At 53.6% G+C, this 19,409-nt stretch overlaps 1 protein-coding gene across 1 annotated transcript; it reads left to right on the forward strand.

The window, feature by feature from the left end:
* The first annotated feature begins 9,011 nt into the window (after positions 1-9,011).
* On the forward strand, positions 9,012-19,280 carry LOC106497405 (transmembrane protein 47-like). The gene is made up of 3 exons (XM_013958342.2): positions 9,012-9,361; positions 17,197-17,337; positions 18,544-19,280. Exons 1-3 carry the CDS (start codon positions 9,166-9,168, stop codon positions 18,723-18,725), a joined length of 519 nt encoding a protein of 172 aa, XP_013813796.1. The 5' UTR covers positions 9,012-9,165; the 3' UTR covers positions 18,726-19,280.
* The last annotated feature ends 129 nt before the right edge of the window (positions 19,281-19,409 follow it).

The following is a 19,409-nucleotide window of genomic DNA, read 5'->3' on the forward strand; positions in this document are numbered from 1 at the left end:
GCACCAGTGGGGCAAGAGTGACCACCTCTGCCCTTGCTAGGGAGCGCCAATGCATGCATATTACCTGTCATTGGAAGAAAGGCAATGGGAAGAAAGGCTGGCTCACTGGCAGGCTCAAAGGCTGCGCTCAGGCTGGCCATGCTTGGCCATGAGCTTGGGCTGACGGTTAAGGAGCCTTTGTTGGTACATGTACAATGGTTTGAGCTGTCACCATCAGAGTGCAAAGGGAGTTTGCTCATTTCTCTCTGTGATGGTACGCACCCTTACTGGGGGCTGCCCTGACAGCAGCACTGCTCTGAGGTGGGCAGCGGGTACGGTGGCTTTTGGAACCAGAGCCCTCATGTCCCCATGTTATGGGGGATGAAGCCTGCGGAAAGATCGTTCCAGCCAGAGCTCAAATCAGTTCTGCCAGAGCTCAAATCCCTCAGAGGAGTAACTGCTAAGGAAGCTGGGGAGATTGGAGCTAATCTCAAGCTAAATCACACCTTGCTTGTGAGTCTCAATCTCGCTGTGGGTACAATGCCAAGAGCAGCGATGAGGAGTGTGGGTACTTGAACACGCGAAATCATCAGGTCACAAACTCTTGTCTGAAAGGTAGAGATCTCTTGGCAAATTTATTGCAAGCAGGAAATGGCTGTAGCCGGACGAGTTTCTGTGTGCGAGTCCGTGTGCCTGGGGCTTTGTCCTTGAAGACCCCTGTCTCTGGCAGGGTTGTTGGTCTCCCTAGTGGCAGCAGTGTTCTGGGGCAGTATTTCTGTCGCCCCCAGGACAGAGCGTGGCTCTGGCTGCCCATCTAAGCTGGCAGGTCCTCCTTACGTGCCATGAGCTGAGGCTGGAAGTGGCAGGTGCTCTGGGGCGAGCTGAACGCCTCCAGCATGATCGCGTGCGTCTCTGTTGCTCTCCCTCCTTGTGCTCCACATCGACAGGGCCAGCTGCAATGTCAGGGGAGGCACCTGGCACTTGCGTCCCGGCCCCGTCCCTCTCGCTGCCCCCTGAGACAGCTGCAGGAAAAAGCTCTGCGCAGAGCCCGAAGCAGTGTCGTGAGGAGCGAGGGTCGTTGCCTGGGAGCCGGTGGGTCCGGAAGAGCAGCGATGGCTGTGGGAGGAAGGAGAGCCGTGGGTGAGGGGCTGGGCGAGCGCAGGGCAAGCACCTGCTGCCCCCCGCCACCAAGGGCGTTCCCAAGACGTTGTGGCTTAGTGCAGCTGGCCTCAGTGCCCCTTGCTGGGCCGGGCCAGGCCAGGCCTTCTGCCCACAGAATGGCTCTCGACTCGCATACGTACCTGGGTCACCCTCTGGCGTGTCTCTGGAGGAGGAGGATGAATTTGCATCCACTTTGTGCTCTGAGGGAAACTGCAAGGGGAGAGAAAAAAAGCAGAGGTGAGTGCCATCAGCTCACAAAGCTCAGGGGACTGGTGGCCTGGCATGAACGGGGGAAAATGGTACACGGCGTGGGGATGCTGCGAATGGCCGCGAATGGCCAAGGGAAGGGTCCTGTGACTGGTGGGCCAACGGGACGAGGCTTGTGATGGGGCTGTAACAGCAAGGCTGGGCCGGAGGCCGTAAAGAGCAGGGGGGCAAACGGCGCCAGAGGAAGGGGGCTGGCAGGGTGGGTGTGGGAGATGGCTGCTGCTGTGGCCGGCCCTTTCCCTCCTCGCTCTGCATCCATCCCCCAGCTAGAACGCAGTGCAGGGCGTGGAGGAGGTGTCAGTCCTTGTGCCTTAGGTGGGCTGGAAAGGAGAGCACCAGGCATCTCCCCACCATGCGCACCCCAGGTGGGCCGGAAAGGAGAGCACCAGGCATCTCCCCACCATGCGCACCCCAGGTGGGCCTCACACATCTGCTCCCTTTGATGGTCAGTGCCGGCCACCTGCTCCTTGCTCACCCGGTGCGGAGGGCCTCCAGCCAAGGGAGAAACTGCTGGCTTTGCTTCTGGGGAGCCTGACGTGGGGAGAGGCGCGCTGGTCTCCTCTTGCCGAGAGCCTCCGGCCAAGGGTGAATCTTCTGCCTCGGCTCCTGTGGCCACTGCTTGGGGGAGAGGCGCGCACTGCGGGTTGCCGGCTGCCTCTCTGTCAGTATCTGTGGCCTCGCTGTCAAGCAAGCAGGGCACGTCCTCGTTGTGGCGCATGTGCGTCGGCACCATTAGGCTCTGGAGGCTCGGTCGGACCCAGATCACACGGATAGAGGCAGATTCCTCCAGCTGCTGCTCTTCTGGCAGGTCTTTGTCAGCATCCTGCTGCCTCGCTTCCTCCTCTGTGGATCCGCCTTGCTCTTCCTGCAGCGCTGCCCGGACTCTGGTCCCTGCCGCTTCCTCCCGCTCCTCCTTCAGAGGCTGCTGTTGTGGGCCCCTTGCTGTTGGTGGCCGTGCTGGCCCTGGCCTTCTGCCTCTGCCCAGGAAAGCTGGCATGCTTGCCCCCACGAGCATGGGGAGCAGGTCCTTGCTGAGGCACCGGGGCTGTACTTTTGGCACGTGGCGCCATCTGGTCCTGGGCTGTGCTTGGCAGGGGTGCCGAACTGAGCATGTGTGCCAACAGCCCCTGCGGTGCAGCCACGCTGAGCTCCTCCGCAGCTTCATCCGTGCACGGCAGCGCCGGACACCTCTCCTGCTCATGTCCACGGCTAAGTGCAAGGCTGCAGAAACGAGCGAGTCGACTGCGTGCTCCGGAGAGGCAGCAGATGGTATGGGGCTGTGTGGAGCGGGGCCTGGGCTCTCAGCCCTCCCTGCGATGTGCAGGTCATGGAGGGCCTGACAAAGGGCGGCCAAATCAGGCAGGGAAGACGATGAGGAGTCGGCTTGGGCCATTTCCCTGTGGGGCCCGGCAACGCCTTCTTCTGCAGAGCCGTGCAGTACCTCAGGGAAGGAGAGGCTGGAGCTGGGGCTGGGGCTCTCGCTGCTGGTGAGTCCAGCCTCCTCTGCCATGTCCCTGCCACTGGTCTCCAACTGCAGGCGATCGTCTGCGGCAGAAGATGGTGTTTCCCCGTGTGATGTCCCAGCAAGAGGCGCTTGCACGCTGGGAGGCTGCAGGTCTCCGCTCTTTGATGCTGAGGACTCGCTCAGGACTGAGTCGTGGCTGTGCACCCTCGCGTTGCGGGCCTGTGGCAGACTTGGCAGCACGGGGTATCTTGTCCAGGACTTGTCCCATTCCGTGGATGCTGGGCCACTTTGGCTTGCCCCTTCAGCAGTGCTCTGGGCTCCCTGGAGAAGGGAGTGTCCTGAAGGCTGCTGGCTGATCGGGGAAAGAGTGATCCTGCTGCCGTGGCCTTGCGATGGCCTTGGTGTTGCCAGTGCTGCTCTGGAAGAGCTAGGCCTGGCCTCTGGCGTGGCGGGGAAACGCTCTTCCCTTGCCCTGGTGAGAGCAGAAGCACCCTGCTCGAGTAGTCGAAGGGGAGCACCACTACCAAGTGGGAGGTTTTCCCTGCTGTCATCTTCGGTGAAGTTCTCAGCAGGCCATTGAGGTGCATCAGGCCTGCCTCTGGCAGAGCATCCCGAGGATGTTGGCAGAGCGGGCAGCTTGAGTTGACTTGGAGATGCTGCCGTCTGACCTCTACCTGTGCGCAGCGACACATCTGCCTGGGCTGCTGCCCTGGTGGGGAGAGGCAGCAAGCATGGCACAAGTGGCACCTCTTCACTTGTAAAACTCCCGCAGGGCAGGGCCTCCGCGCGCTCCACCCTGACCGTCTGCAACAGAAGGCAAGGAGAAAGGCCGAGTTACTGCGGTGCTTTCTCCCACGTGCTCCTTCCTTCCCTCCCAGCTGGCAAACCTCCCTGCTGGGAGCCCCAGTGGCAGCGCTCACCCACGCAGGCGGCTGCCACCCTGCTCCCAGCTGCTGGCTGGGGAGGGGGCTGGTCAGTGCTGGGCAAGGGACAGGCAAAGGCAGCGCCCACAGGGAGCCCCGTGGCGTGTCCTTGCAGAGTGCCGTGCGGAGCCGGTGGTCGGCCTGCCGGGCGGCAGGGACCTCCTGTTCCCTCCTAGCACCTGCCGCCTGCTTCTCGGCAGCTCCGGGCAGTCAGCAAGAGGCTTTGCCAGCGCCTCTGGTCAGCTCGGTACCTTTGTGCTGCTGTTTTCAGAGTCCTGTGAGCTCTCCGGGCGGGACAGCGGAGGCAGCCTGTCCCTCTGGTGGGACGAAGCCGAGCTCTGGCTCCGCTGCATCGCTGCAGGTGGCTCCTGGTTGCCCACCTGTGGGGAGAAGGAAGTGCGTGCTGGAAGCGGCTGTGATGGCACAAGCGGCCCCTGAAGTGCAGGAAACCCCAGCCCCGTTTCAAAGGGAAGCTCATGGCCGAGCACGGCCAGCCTGAGCGCGGCCCAGAGCTGCTCTCTGCCTCTCGGCGCAGAGCTGCAGGGGCTGTGTGTGGCTTGGGGCACCCACTGCGTCAGCTCTGCCCGAGAGAAAATCCCCAGGGCCCCGAGGAAACACGCCCTTGCCGCAGGAGCTCAGGGCTGGCCGTCCCGCACCAGCTCCCCTTCCCCACCGTCCTTGTGCTCTGCGTGCGGGTCCCACGCCTGCTGCCTCCTCTCCCTCCAGCCCCATGGCTCACCTCGCTGCGCTCCCGCCTGCTGGGGTGCCCACCTGCGGGCTGGGAGCAGGGCTTCGCCTCCCGCTCCATGGGCATCTCCAAATACGCTGCCGGACACCTACCACGCCGGCACCAAGAGGAGCTGCTCCCTCCTGACGGAGTCGCTCTCCTCAGAGTGGGGACCCCGGGGCGCTCTGGCCCTGGCAGGTCACCACGGGGACGCCCCTCTCACAATGGCCTTGTGGGCACGATGCCACCGCCATCACAGAGCCCTGGCCGTCGCCGTGGGGACCTGCATGGCCTTGCGTGGGCAGTCACTCACGGGGACTCCCCATCACTGCGCCTTTGCCTCCAGCCCTCTGGGCCCAGTTCCTGAGCCCACCTGGGAGCTGGTGTCTGGGGAGCAGGAGGAGTTTTCCTCTCCCCAGCTCGGTGTTCCCCCCGTGCCTTGCAGAGGCGGCTCTTCTCCTTGCCTCCCTGCCTCCCTGGCCCCTCGCAGTCCCTGGGCAGGCCCCCATGTACGTGCTGGCCCACGCTCAGCATGGGGGGCCAGGTCTCACAGGGTGCCTCGGAAGAGACCCTCTCGGCAGACCTGGCGTGCGGCCAGCCCTGCTGGGAAAGCCCTGGGATGCCAAAGCGTGCCCAGACGCGGGGGAGCTCCGTCGGCACAGCGGCCCGGCCCAAGGGGAAGGAGGCACTGCAGCACGGCTGTGTGTCAGGCCTCTGCGATGGCCAGGCACAATCAAAACCTCTTTTTTTTAATGAAAACGCCATCTATCCATTGTGCCTCAAGACTGGTCGGATCGGGTTTTAATTGGTAATGAACTAAGAGGGAATAGGCCTTAGCCAGGATTGCCCTTTTAAGTCACTGAACCGTGACTAAAACCTTGCAATGCATTGCATAGCCTGTACCCACACACAACCCACCACAACTCCCCCCGCTTTCAGACTACCACTCTCACACCTAGAGTGCGGTAGAAGAGCTGCAAATGCCTAGCTCAAGGCTCCTAAACAGGACCTCTCACTGCTTAGGCCATGCTGTCCCTTCATCCGCTCTTGCCTCCAGCTTTCCTCATGCAACTGAGACGAGCAGAAGCTTATCCACTCCTTCCTTCTCGCACAAACTTTAAGCAATCTGCAGGCAATCGGAGCTCCCAGAGAGCCAAGCTGCTCCACAAACGCCAGCTCTCTTCCTGTTTGCTGACCAAGGGTAAGATTACACAGTTCTCACTACTACTAATTACACAGGGAATTTCTCCCAGAGCGCTGCCCTGGTGCTCACTTGGTATAACTGCCCCGCATTCATAATCCAGGGGAACGGCTCCTTGGGCAGGAATTGTTAGGGCAAATGCTGTTCAATTGCTTTTCAAATTGGCCCAAGTGACTTTCAGAGTGTTCCACAGGCCCTTATCCAACCGAACATTAGGGTATAGTTGAAAGATTAACAGAACTGGAATCATTGGTTCGTCTCCCTTTGCAGGAATTGGGAAGGGAACACAAACCCAACCATGCAAAGTATTTACATCTTGGGTATCTTGGATTAGTCAAAGAAACGACGACTCCTATTGCCCCAAACGTTTCTATCAAGAGCTACCTTACACAAGTTAAGATCTAGGTCTAAGAGTAGAAGCTGACTGAGATACAGACGGCAGCTTCTCCAGCGGGTGATCTGTGTTCCTCGGAAGAGGAGCTGTCTTTTCCTCTGCGGGTGGAACTCTCTTGCACTGTGATGCACGAACGCGGTTAGGCAAGTCCCTGCACTTCACTGCACTGGTAGTGATGAGCAGCACTTGCTAAGGTCCTTTCCACCGCGGCTGCAAGACATTCTTCCACTGGAGCACTTGAATAACCGCCCAGGCTCCTGCTTCTAGGGAATGGCAAGGCTCAACAGGTGGTTCTGGTAAAGCCTAGAGTACCTGGGCATGGAGAGATCTTAGGCATTTCATGGAGGCTCTACAGTAATTCAGTAATACCTCAGCAGCTAGTTGCAAATTCGTTTGAAACAAACTGAAGCTACATTGAAAAGTCTCTCTCGCTCTCTCCACACACACACACAGACACACACAGACACACACAGACACACACACACAGAGTACAACATTCAAACTGCATTTCCTTGTGATGCCATGATGCAAGCAGAAAAGAGTTCTTCATCCAAAACCCAGCTGCATTACAACAGTCTTCTGGCAGCATGGTTTGCTGTACTGCAAGATACAGTCTTCTCAGTAGTACTTCATTTGTTAGTTATCACCTGAACCACTTTTCAGCAAGAGTGGCGATAGCTACATGCAGATGTTATCATTGTGAAAGCTGTGATGCACCTTTGGGGACACCAGTTCCTGCGAGTCACTTGAGTCTAAGGATGACAATGAACAGTTAGGGCCAATGCACCAGTGAGGCAGGAGTGACCATCTCTGCCCTTGCTAGGGAGAGCCAATGCATGCATTTCCCATCATTGGAAGAAAGGCAATGGGAGGACAGGCTGGATCACTGGCAGGCTAAAAGGCTGGATGAGCAGTGTGAGGCTTTGAATTGCATACACCTTCTGGAGCTGTAAGGTCTGGCCCTCTTGCATGCCTGATAACAGGCCTGCAAGAGACCAGAGTTTGGGCAGCTGCTGCTGACTGCTTGCCCCAAAGGACATGAATGCCAAGGCCAGCCTGCCCACTGTCAGCTGTCAAGGAGCAGCAAGGGCCAGCTGCTCCTGAAGGGAGCTGGGCACAATAACACAGCCAGCAGGGCTGGAGTCTTACCAGCCAGGACCCAGTCCTGCAGCACCCAAGCAAGGCAAGCAGGGCAGACTAAGACATCATGGCCAAGTTCAGCCAAGAGTCAAGATCACCGGGCAAGTTTGTGGCAATGATGCAGGTCCGAGGTCAAGCCAGGAAGTCATTTCTGGGGAGTCAGAGGGAGGGATGGGGAGGATGGGCAGGACTGCAAGCTTCTTATCACTGAGTATTGCTTAAGGAAAACCTGCTTCCCTTGCTGCTTCTCCTCCCTGTGCTCTCCGCTGCTGCTCCTCTCCCCCACAGGTTACAGAACCAACAGGCCTGTCTGGACCATGCTGGCTCCATCCAGAGGGACATGGAGCTCTCTGAATGCTCTTCCCCACAGTATGGATATGCTGCTATGCCTGATCTTGACCAGGGTAAAGCTGTTACCTCCCCACCAGGGTTGTGTCCCAACAGTGGGGTGTGGAGAAAGAGAGCAGAGAGGGGACACTGGCAGTGGGGAAGCTGGCGGAGGGTTGAGAGAACAAGATAAACCACCTTGGGAACTGTCTCTATGCCTGCAAAGTCTATGCTCCTTATGTTTGCTGTGATGGTGCCTGCTGACAGGGCTGTATGTCCTGCAGGGCTCCAGAGGGACCCCAGGAAGGTGTTTGAGGCTGGCACATGTTCTGAATTTCCCCAGGCACCTTTCAGGCTTTGCCAAGTTCAGCAGCAGCAATGCTTTTGCCATCCCTGCCCAAGAAAGATGTGGGAGCCATATGGCTGCCAGGAGCTGCCTGAGACTGCTTGAGTAGCTGGAAAACCTGAAATCCTTCTTCCAGACTGTAGTCTGCAGTAAGTTGTTCACCAAATGGTGTCATCTTTTGCAGGCTATCTTCTGTTACAAGCAGATGGGAATGGTGCACTGTGGCCTGTGAAATATGTTGCAGGCTGGCAGGGGGCCACTGCTCCCCAGAGCTGCTGCTCTTAACCCTTTGAAGGCTCCTGACTACATAGCCTAGTCCTATAAGGATGTTTTCAAGAGCTCTTCACCCTCTGTGCCAGATATTGGTGATGCCCATAAGGCAGCAGACATGCTTGAGAAATCTGGCCCTGAAAAGCTGGTGGTACCCTCTGTGCCTCAGTTTCCCCTAGCTTCACCTCTAGACTAAAAGAGGGGGATTCTCTTTCCACCTGGGAGGTCCCAGGCAGAGCTGGGAGTAAGTGCATTGCACCACAGATCTGGAGGGAGCCCGTTGCGTGGATGCACAGTGCTGCATGCAGCATACCTGGAAGATGGAGCCATGTTAGACATGCTGCACAAGGCACATGCAGGCAACCTGCTGCATGTGCACATATGCTGCTGAGCTACAGTTATGCCTGCACAAGCGCACCATTCATGAACCTGTCCAGGTTCCTGTGTCCCTGCTGAGATGGGGGCCAGGGAGCAGAGGATGTGGCTGCAGGAGAGAGGGAGGACAACTGACACAAGAGAGCCCTGTTCCTGTCAAGGTGGGTTGCCCAGCCCAAGTGATTATTAACAAGTAATCCTTGCTAGGAACTGACCTGCTGTGCGGCGCCTTGCCAGTGGTCTGGAGAGGAGGGCAAGGGGCGTGTGTGCGCATGGGAGGGCCTGTGAGCAGCCGGTTCACAGGCAGGCTGCAGTGTCCGTCACTTCCCCCAAACCCTGGTGGCTTTAGGACCGCGAGGCACACTGGCACGCTGGAGAGAGTGAATGGAGTGGAGCTGCCCTGCCTCCACGCTCCCCTCCCAGGACTGCTTTGCTGACTTGTCTGCTCTGATTCAATACATGCTGCAGGGGAGCTGGGCCAGGGAGCTGTGTGTGCCCAGGGCTGCACAGAGTGAGAGCACCCACAAACTTTGCTCAGTGCCTCTGCCCCAGCCCTGCACTCTCAGTCCCTGGGTGTCCTGGTTGGAAGAATGTCCATGGATGAGGTGTACGTCTTCCATCCCTTCAAACTCATCGCCCTCTGCTGCATCTTCATTGGCTTGGTGCTGGATGTGGTGGCCCTCCTGAGCCCTGCCTGGGTCACCTCGGACTACTACTCGCTGTCCTTATGGGAAGTGTGCAAGCAGTCCACAGACATGTGGCACTGCCTGTCCACCCTCAAGACAGGTGAGAGATGGGGACATCCTGCTTGGGGGACAGGACCACCAGTATGGGCAGTCAGGCTGGGTCTCCTGCTGCCAGTGTTCCTGCCAGAGCTCTCCCTGGTGCACTTACCCCCCTCAAAATTTGCATCCAGGATGACTTTGGCCCTCTGTCCTGGGCTCTGCTGGAAGGGCACCCAGCTGTGGAGCTTGCCAGTTTGTGAGAAGGGAGTGTGTGGGGCAGATGTGCCAGACTTTTCTTGATTGGAGCAGAGCAGACAAGGCAGAGGAGAACCAGGCTGGACGCAGGTATTGTCTCTCAGAAGGACTGTACTGCAGAGCCCCTAACAGCCCCTCCGTGATGCCGAGCAGGGCCATGCTCTCTGTATGGGGGATTTTCAGGATTTGGTCTCTGTTCTGCTTGTGTTCCTTTTTTGCTGCCCTGCTAGTGGCCACATCCTGAGAAGACACCTGTCCCCTCACCTAGCCTTGCTCCCCTCGGCTGCTGTCCCTGCCTCTGGCCCACAGATGAACCCCTGTTGGTCTAGGCTTCTCCTGGGCTGTGGGAGCTGGTCCAGACCTTGCAGGGAGAGAGCAAACACAGTGCAGAGGGAGGTGTCATGAGGGGAGTGCACGAGGGAGGCGAGTTAGCAGGAGAGACCCAGGTGAAGGGGTCAGATGTTTCCATCATGCAAGGCAGCACGGTGTAGTGGGCAGAGCTCTGAGGCGGGGGTGGCGTGTCCATCCCTGGGGCAGCTGCATGGTGCTCAGCAGCTCAGGTCTCCGTGCTGCTGTTTCATCTCCTGTAACAGTGGAATAAGAAGACTGACCCTCTTCTTTGGAAAAGGATTTTGCAGTTTCATGGGCAAGCAGGGCTAAGAGAGGGTAGGCCAATGGTTACACAATTTTGGGTTGCTTCCAGGCCTGGCCTCAGGCTTAACTAACAAGCCTGATAAGCTTGGCACATGCACTTGGCTGGGAGGCAGTGTGCACTTCCCATTAGGCATCACTGCTGCTAGCCAGGCTCTTACCAAGTGGGTCTCTGTGTTCAGGCCTACTCCTTGCACTGTCAAAAGCTGGTGAAGCTTTGTTGGTCTGAGACATTGTGTGAGTCTTGGAGTGTGGCACATGCTCGTGAGGAGATCCGTGCATGTTCTTGGACATGGAGCTCGTAGTCATGCCCCCACCATCCAGGCTGTGCTCCAAGAGTGTCAGAGATGGTGCTGCCAAGTTAATGAGTGGCTTTTGCCCTCCACGGTTAAGAGTGAGCTCATGTAGGAGGTTCCTGCTCATTTATTGTGAGTAGGAGGATAGAGCCAAGGGAGCCCAAGCTTAGGCCAGCCCAGCAGGCCAAATGGCTCAGGCCAGATATGCTGCTGGGCTGCAGGAAGTTGTTACCCCAGGGTGCCTTGAAAGGTCACTCTCCTTTGAAAAAGAGGGGATGTAGATAGTCATCCAACAGCTGCCTTGTTTCTCCCACCTGCTGCTGCATCTGCTTGCCCCCTTAGGCCATCTGTGACTATCGATCAGCGAACAGGACTTGGTTTGGCGTGTTTTCCTCCTTGCGTTGTAGCTTTTGGACAGGGATACAAACAGGAGAACTGACTCACTGCTTCCTCCACATCTTTTTACAATAGGGACCTGTTTTAGATACAGTAAAACCTTGAGACAGAGTTTTCAAATACAATGTTTCATGGCATAGCAAATCTTCATTAAGAGCCAACACATCTGCGCCTGCTGGGCTTGGTACAGGTATAAAGTTGAGATGGAGAGACCCCTTCTTATACGAAGAGTGTGAGCTGTGTGCACTCCCAGGACAAACCTGAGCCCCAGTGCCAGAAGACGTTTGGACCATGTGGAGACCTGATCCTCCCAGACAGATTCTCATGCTTAGAAGAGATGCCCAGCAGATGGCCACAGTTGCACCATGAGATGGAAATGGACCAGATGAAGAGGCAGTGGAAAACTCCACTTGCTACTGGGGTCTCCCCACGTCTGCATTTGCAGCTGTGTGTCACAAGCCACAACTGTTTTACTGAGTATGCATTGCTGGAAGGGGAAGCAGAAACTCATCCCTCAATCCCTGCCTATGCCCTTCCCTCCTTGACACCAAAATCCCACAGAAAATGAGTTCAACGGAAGTGTTTGCTATCTGGACTTCCCCTCACTTTCATCCCCCACAGGGGCCTGGTCTCCTGTCAAGGAGGTCACTGGATCCAGGTGACTGACAGCACAAGCAGGCAGCTTCAGGACATGGTGGATGTGTTCATGTCGCCCTTCTCAGGGCTCACAATCCAAGGAGAGCCATTGAGGGGTTCACTTGCCCCAAACCGTGGCACATGGCAGGATGTTTAGGGGAAGTTATGAGGAGGTAGGTCTATGCTCATCCTCCCAGCCAGGGGGGGATGGGCTAAAACTGCAGCTCCGAGGGCATTGTTGCAGAGCTGAGGGAGAGAACATGATCCTGGTCTCTGCTGCAAGCTGCCATGAAGCTCAGTGGCTTAGCTATGCCAATAGAGTCAGTTAGATCGGGGGTGCAGGTGTCTGGGAAACCCCCTCCTCATCTGCCTCTGAGTCGAATAATGGCTCACAGTCACTGCCTTCTGCCCTCAGCAGTCAGAGGGATTTCAGCTCCACTGGAGACCCTTGTCGATGAAAAACCTGTATCACCTCTCTGTGCTCCTTCCTGGTGGCTTGTGGAGGTCACTGCCCTGGCAGAGCCAGGATGGCAAAGCGATGGCTTTGATGCTCCAGGCAGCTGGGCCCGGAGGATGTGGATCCCTTCCACCAGCTCATCTCCTCAGTGAGGCAGGGGACAATGGCAGAGCTGCACGCAAGGCGGTGGGGAGGCAGGCAGGAGGGCCAACGCATGCTGTTTACTTCTATTTTTTTGTGCCATCTTTTGTTGGTAACAACTCAACTAGGGAAATGAGGCCACATCCCTTGTTCTTCTGCAGGCAGGGGGTTGTGCAACAGGAGGGCACCAAAGCAGATGGGGACTCACTGCACGTGCTGATCTTTCCCTTCGCAGCTCGCCCTTGTGATTTATACTCCAACTGCCTGTCTCCATTCCCCCCAAATTAAAGCAAGGCTGTATAGCCATTGCTGGGAACAGAAGGCACAGAGGAGCTGATTTCAGCCTCTTTCCTGCCATGATCTGGTTGGGAGAGCTTCCTCAGGAGCTGCTTGTTGATGTTCAGCCTGCTGGAGATGCCTGGGCTGCCTGGATGCTCTGGTGAAAAATGTCTAGCCACTGCATATGGCTCAGTTTCACATGAAGGGTCTTCACTGTAGGCAAACTCTGAGCAGGAGACTCAGCTGTGACCCTTGAAATCTTTGTGGAGCTCCCAAAGGAGAGGTCAGCTGCTCATTCACCTCTTAGCCGTCCCATGAGTTTGCCCTGTATCCCTAGGTGGAGTCATTTAAGGGAGGTTTGGCTGAAGTATTTCCTCCAGGAAGGCAGCTGGTTGTGATATGAAGACCAGGGAGAAACAGTGTATCCAGCACTGTTCTTGGTGGCTTCTTCCAATAGTCCATCCCCTTTGCTATCAGAAAACGTAGCTCTTAATGTTTGGCATCAGCCCTGACAGCTGGGTCTAGATGTGCTTTTCCCAGAGGGATTTCAGAGCTCACTGGCACCAGCTTGTCTTCCCTCCCCATGAAGGTAATTAGCCATTGGATGGGAATCAAAACATTTCTGGGTTTTCCTCTTCCAACAAGTTCTGCAGACAGAGCTCAGATTCTCTCACTGCATTTTCTTCAGCCCTGGATTACTTTTATGCATGTGCTTGCTCCCACAGCAAATTCTCCTTTGGATTCCTGGAAATGGTAGAAATAGCCCCTGCTTTGAACAGGCAGGTGTGGAGGAGCATGTGGCCTTGGCAGCAAGGCAATTCTTGGGCTGCTGCAAACAGATAGTATTTGGGATGCCAGCACGTGAGCAGACAGACATGACTCATCTTCCCCCATATACCCATGTATTCTGCCTAGTGCCTGCAGTTGTGCCTGATGGCATGTCCCAGCAGAGATTTTGCCCTGTTTGACATATGTGTGGTACAGAGTGGTATCTGAACAGGGCACTCCACTCCCCCTTCTCCCAGCCAGAAAATTTTGGGTTGGGTCAGATGGTCCGTGATGGTGCAGGCACAAGAATGCCCCATCCTCCCCAGACGAGACGATGCATGCCAGATGCTGGAGGAGCCCTGCCTGCTCTTCACAGTGCCTGGGGCACAAGGCAGGGAAAGCTCAGGTCAGGCTGCAGAGAAGCAGGAGGCAGCTCAGGCTCCATCTTTTCCAGGAATGAACTGTTTTCCTGGACAAGACAGGTGTTATGCAAGCCTGTTATAAATGCCCCCACTCAGCCCAAGTCTGTTCCTCATTAAGCAGAGATGAAGTGTCTGTCCCATATGACTCTGCAGCCTGGCCCTCCTCCTTTCGCACGCTGGAGTCTCTTTGCAGATATACAGTTGAATGGGGCTGCCGGGTTCTACAGAGAGCCTCAGCATGCTCTCCCTTGGGGGTTTGCATGTGATTGCTGGTGCCCTTCCTTGGGACCTCAGCTCCTTATGTTCCCTGGCCCTGGTCCTGCTGCACTAGGTCTCCAGTTTGTTTTTCTTGCTCACCAGCTATCCTGCTTCTCTTTCCAGATGCTGCCATTTATGGCTGAACAGCAACAGTTGTGCCATCCCACAGGGAGGTAAAGAGCAGCTGAGCTTTTCCTGGAGGTTCTTCTCTGGCTCATATCTCCTGTCCTAGGTCCTCTCCAGCCCTAGAGTTAGTGCAACACTATTTGGGGTGCTCTGGCCAGATGAGGGCATGTGTGAGATGCAGGGTTTTTCTCCCAGCATTCCAGGCATGTGTTTTTTCTGCAGAGGGAAGGCTGGTGATGGGTGCATAGCTGAGGACAGCTGTGCTGAGACGTGAGCAGCCATGCTGTGCCCTCATTGATACAATAGGTACCTGCATCACCTCTCCTATGCTCGCATGACTTCCTTTTGCCCACAGACATAGGTGCTTCCCAGGGCAGCTAGCCCATCTGAAGAATGGGATTTCAGTGCAATGCTTAAAGTTCTCTTGTTGCATGTGTGGGATGGTTGCAGGAGGCACATGGTGCTTGGCAGGCAGCTACTGTGTTGTGCAGGAGTGCAGTAGATGCAGTGGAGGTCTTGGCAGGGCCATCTGCACTGTGGAAACCTGCTTCCAGCATGGCAATGGCAGCCCTTCCTAGCACAGCTGCACTCTCTGTGGGCAATGCTCTTCCTGCTATTGCATTTTTCCCTGTTGCTGAACCAGCAGTGAGAGCCTGGCAGGTACATGATGTTGATGGGATGTCTGGCCAAGCTTGGGTTGGAGGCTCTGTGCATACCACATCACATCTTGCTGCACTTGGGACATGTCTGGGCAGACTCAGTCTCCTGATGGTAGGGCTGACCCTAAGGGGATTCTCAGGTCTTAAATGTCTTGAGCTGGACCTGCCAGATCTTCCAAAGGGAATATAAGGTGTCCTGCCCTGTCACTCCCCTGTCCCTTTCCATCACCTTTCAGGCTGCTGCCCCATCTGTTTTCTGCCAGTGTGGGACTGAAGTTTCTGGGGACACCACCATGCTATTTACTACTGATTAATAGGAGTTCTGGGAGAAGTCCTTTGTTGTGGGTGACAAAGGCTGGGTGAAAAGCCCTGCTGTTTCCAGATGCTTCACTTGTTTGTGGGTTGTTTGACTTTTCTTTCCCCTCCTCCCTGCACAAGCTGCAGGCTGTCCTGGGCTTAGCTCCCAGTGCAGGGTTTCTCCTCCATGCATTGCCCCTTGGGCTGACTTTTTCCCAGACTGCAGCCTCCTTCTCCTCTTTGAGGTGGATCTGTGCCAGCCTTGCTGCTCCCTCCGCTGCCAGCCATCCTTTGCAACAACCACCAATCTGCGGGGTACCATTCTGCCTGACTTTCCTTTCCCTCTGCTCTGTGCTGATGCTGGTACCCTACCAGGACACCCACAGCACTTTGCTAATGCAGTTGCACTGTTGGCAGGGCCAGCCTAAGTCATGTTCATTTGGAGCCAGTTTACATTCACTTCTGATGCTGTCTCACATGGTGCGGACATGAGCTCGGGCTCTAGTATGGAAAATATCAATGGCTTAGTTCATTTTCCCTACTTGCTGCCCCATTTGCTTGGGATGGGGATTCTCCTTTACCATGTGCACCATCTCTGAAGCAGAGATGGTCAGAACCCTACACAAGAAAGAGAAAAGAGTGGTAGGAAGTGCTGTTGCTTTAAAAAGCTGGACACGTATGAGCTGGTCCTGGCTGTACTCCCGGAACGTGATTCCCGCTGGGGTGAGAAAAAAGATCCTTTTATCCATACAAATTGCCATTCCTCAAGCATTTAGAACCAAAGTACTAGTGTTAAACCAGTTATCCAGTTCAACTTGAAACATTCCTGTTCAGGTGTGTAAGACATTGCCCCAGTCTAAACCTCTAAATATTGTGCATTTATTTAGGTTAGTCATAGGAACACAAAGAAACTCCCTTATGCACTCCCTACTAGGAGAGAAACCCCTTTGCTTTGCCTCTGTTTCAGCCACAGGATGTGAGCTCTGGGCCACAAGGTGCTGAACCCCTAACGATGCTGATGGGAAGGGCAAGGACATGCTCCCAAGAGACCCCAGTGCTTTCTCATGTGTTTCAGGTGTTCAACCCCTGCCTTGGTGTCAGCTTTGTGAGCCCACCCCCTCTAAGTGCAAACATGTCCCAAAGTTTCCTTCTTCCCTTGGGGGATACCAAAGAGAAACACTTCCCTCCACCACCTCCCTGCTGTCACCTGGCCATTTGGCTGCTGAGCCACATGAAATAACAGCATGAACAACATACAGGGTGAAGCAAGTCATCCCAAATAACTTGTCTCAGGGCCTTCAGTTGCCTTTTTCTCCAAGAAAAACTGGATTTTATTTGTATAGTGTTTTTTTGGCGAGTATGTGTGGGAAGCTGTGAGCCTACTGGTTTACGATTCACTTGAAAAAAATCTGATTCAGTTCCTTTATGGAAAGAAATTAAACATTATTATTTCTGTTTTTTTTTTTTTTTTTTTTTTTTTTTAAAGCTAGGCAGAGTGTAGGCGGACTCCAGTGGGACCCAGCATTCAAGGTGAAAAAGGCCTGAAGGCTGAACTCACTGCCGGCCCAAGAGATGTTTCTGATTTAGTAAGAGGAGTGGTATACTCTTCCACCAAGAGCTTGATTCACAACGTTCTGGACAGGACAACATTCATAATGTCTCCTCCAGTTTCTTAATGCTGTTATTGCTCTGTTCATTCTGAAGTTTCCATAAAAGGGCAGTTTATGAAATGAGCTATGTAAGTCTGGTCTTACTATCTCTGGAAATCCCAGTACAAAGTATACAGAGGGTTGGTATTTTTTTTTCTATTTGTGTTTTATTTTCAAATTACCTGACTTAGGCTGCAGTTTCACAATATGCTGAACCAAAAGTTCCAATGCTCTGGTTTTCCGAAGAAGACTATTTCTGCTGTCACCTTCCCAAGGATGTGAGAACCACCCCCAGTTTCACATGCTCTCAGATTTTCTGGTTCAAATTCCCACAAGCTCTCAGTCAGAAGTCCTTCCAGGAGTTTTCCTTCAGCAAACCCCCACTCACCAAAGAGCCTCACTTTCAAAATGGGGAGTAGGTTTTCCATATGGGACATTTGAGGGTATGAGCAGTTCTAGCAATAGCTGGTTTGGCTATGGAGATCACAGGAAAATCTAGGCAAGGGATGCTTGCGTCAAATTGCTTCTGGAATAGTCTGAAGGCCTGAATCTAAGTTTTGTCATAAACCAAAGGTTTCCCTCCAAATTGTCTCTTTTCTACTCTAGACTGGCAAGTGGCTACACTGGTGTTAATTCTGACAGCAGCTACGATCGCTCTCCTGTCCTTCCTCATCTCTCTGATCTCATTCTGCTTGGAGATCTACTGGCAGTACTACAGAGTGGTTGCTGTTCTCCTTTTTGCTGCAGGTACCTCTATAAATAGATTATCCTTTGGCTGCTTGGATTCCATTTCAAGGGATGAACTCTCTCCTGACTCATTTTGTACAGTTCTTTTAAGTTCACAAATCAGGGCAGGGTTTGGATTGGTTCCTAAAAAAGGTGTCTCCGGGCTAACTGAAGAACAGGAGCGATTCACATTTCATTTTTAATACTGAGCTGTGGCCAGCTAGGATCCTGTATCCTGGGATGCATTGTCCTTCTGTGTAGTATATTGTTTTAAGCTAATGGCATCAATTTGCTCCATTTATACACTAGAGCCAAGCCATGAACTTTCTTGCCTGTAAATGGGACAGCTCAGACTTGATCCAGCAGTGAAAAGCTAACATTAGGTTTCCTGGGGGAAGCAATGAACAACTTGAGACACAACCCTTCAAAAACACTACTGTTTTATTTAGCAGAAACCTCTCCAGAAGCCACAGGACAGTTGTCCTAAGGCAAAGGTGCATCACTAAGAAGTGCTGCGGTATTGTCCCATCCACTATACCTATTCTCTAGGCTTGGTGGGTCAGTCACAGATTTGAAAGTATAGTAACTTCACTCTGCAGTTAAAGGAGAGAGCGATAGGCCTCAGTTCTGTGTTTATATGACTTTTTAAAATATTTATACCCTTGCCAGAGGAAATTGTTTGCAGTATATGTTTCCTATAACACTGTGAACCCAAAACCCGGTAATGCTGTGGACATGGGTTCATGAAATTAGTCAGGGCAGAACTATCAGTTAATGCAAAATGGATTTTCCAAGGTGGAATACAGAAATAGAAATAAATACTTTTTAATAACTTTTGCCTTGTTGTAGTAGTAGAACAAGTTAGGGGCAAAAAGGAGGAGATGTAAATCCAGTTCATCCCTTGATTTTGGTTTTATGCAGCTGAAAATTCACAGAGGCTTTAAAAATGATGAAGAAATCACATTGTGGGTCTGTCCCAGGCCTTCCTCCACTGCTGTTGTACTGAATGTGGCAGCCCTCTATGTGCTTAGATGGAAGGGGAAAAAGGGAAGTGGAGTGAAGGCTGCCAACAGATGACTGCAATTTTCCATGCCTCGAGTATCCATATTTTATTGGAATCCTTTGTTAAGGGGAAGAATTGCAAAGTGATACATGCTTCTGGGCTCTCTGAAAGTGTAACACTTTTTTTTTTTTGCTTCTTCCTTGTTTTTTTTTCCCCTGTCCCAGTGGTGCTGCAGATCTGTGCCTTGATTCTCTATCCTATCAAGTTCATTGACAGTAGCATGCTGAGGAGTTACCACGAATTCAACTGGGGCTATGGCCTGGGCTGGGGATCTGCCATCTTCATGCTGGGTGCAGCCATCCTCTACTGCCTACGCACAGACATTTATGAGGGTGCCTTCTACTAGGCAGGGGAAGCTAGCCACATCAGATTACTGAACTGTAACTAGATTGCCCGGACCCAGGTGGGAGGGGTGGGCAAGGGTGGTTATGGGGTTCTTGGGTATTTTGGAGCATCTGTTTCCTAAAATATTGAAGAACGAGCTTGGCAGTAAGTAAATTGTGTTTATAAACAAGATGGATATGAAGATCTGACATTCATTAAGGGATCAGGGCAATGGAGAAAAGTAGGTAATAGCTCCTCAGAATAATCAGCTGGTTTCTGTATCCTCATGGCTTGATCTGTTTTTCTTTTATTGTTATTATTCTTATTTTTGTAACACAGGTTGGGACAGTGAGGTGACTTTAGAAAGTGATTTTCATTGTTTAATGAAGGAACTCATTCTCATTTCTTTCCTTCTGACATATTTATCACATTAATAGCAACTTAGAAATTTGTAACATGGGATTGGGGTTATCTATGCACATGAGCAGAGAATGAAGGTCACAGGGAAGCCTGGGTGCAAGGCTGAGAGCTACTGGGTCTCTTGGTGGCTGCACTCTGCAGACTGTGTTCTGATGTTGAGAAGAATAAATGAAAGATCCTGCCTCAGTCTGCATGCGTATTTTCTTTTAGAGATCTTTAAAGGATCAGGTGACTTTGCCACTAGCAGTTGGGAAGAGAGGTCAGAGTTGAAAAGGTCTGGGATATA

This window comes from Apteryx mantelli, chromosome 13 (genome assembly GCF_036417845.1).
Source record: "Apteryx mantelli isolate bAptMan1 chromosome 13, bAptMan1.hap1, whole genome shotgun sequence".
NCBI classification, from domain to species: Eukaryota; Metazoa; Chordata; class Aves; order Apterygiformes; family Apterygidae; genus Apteryx; species Apteryx mantelli.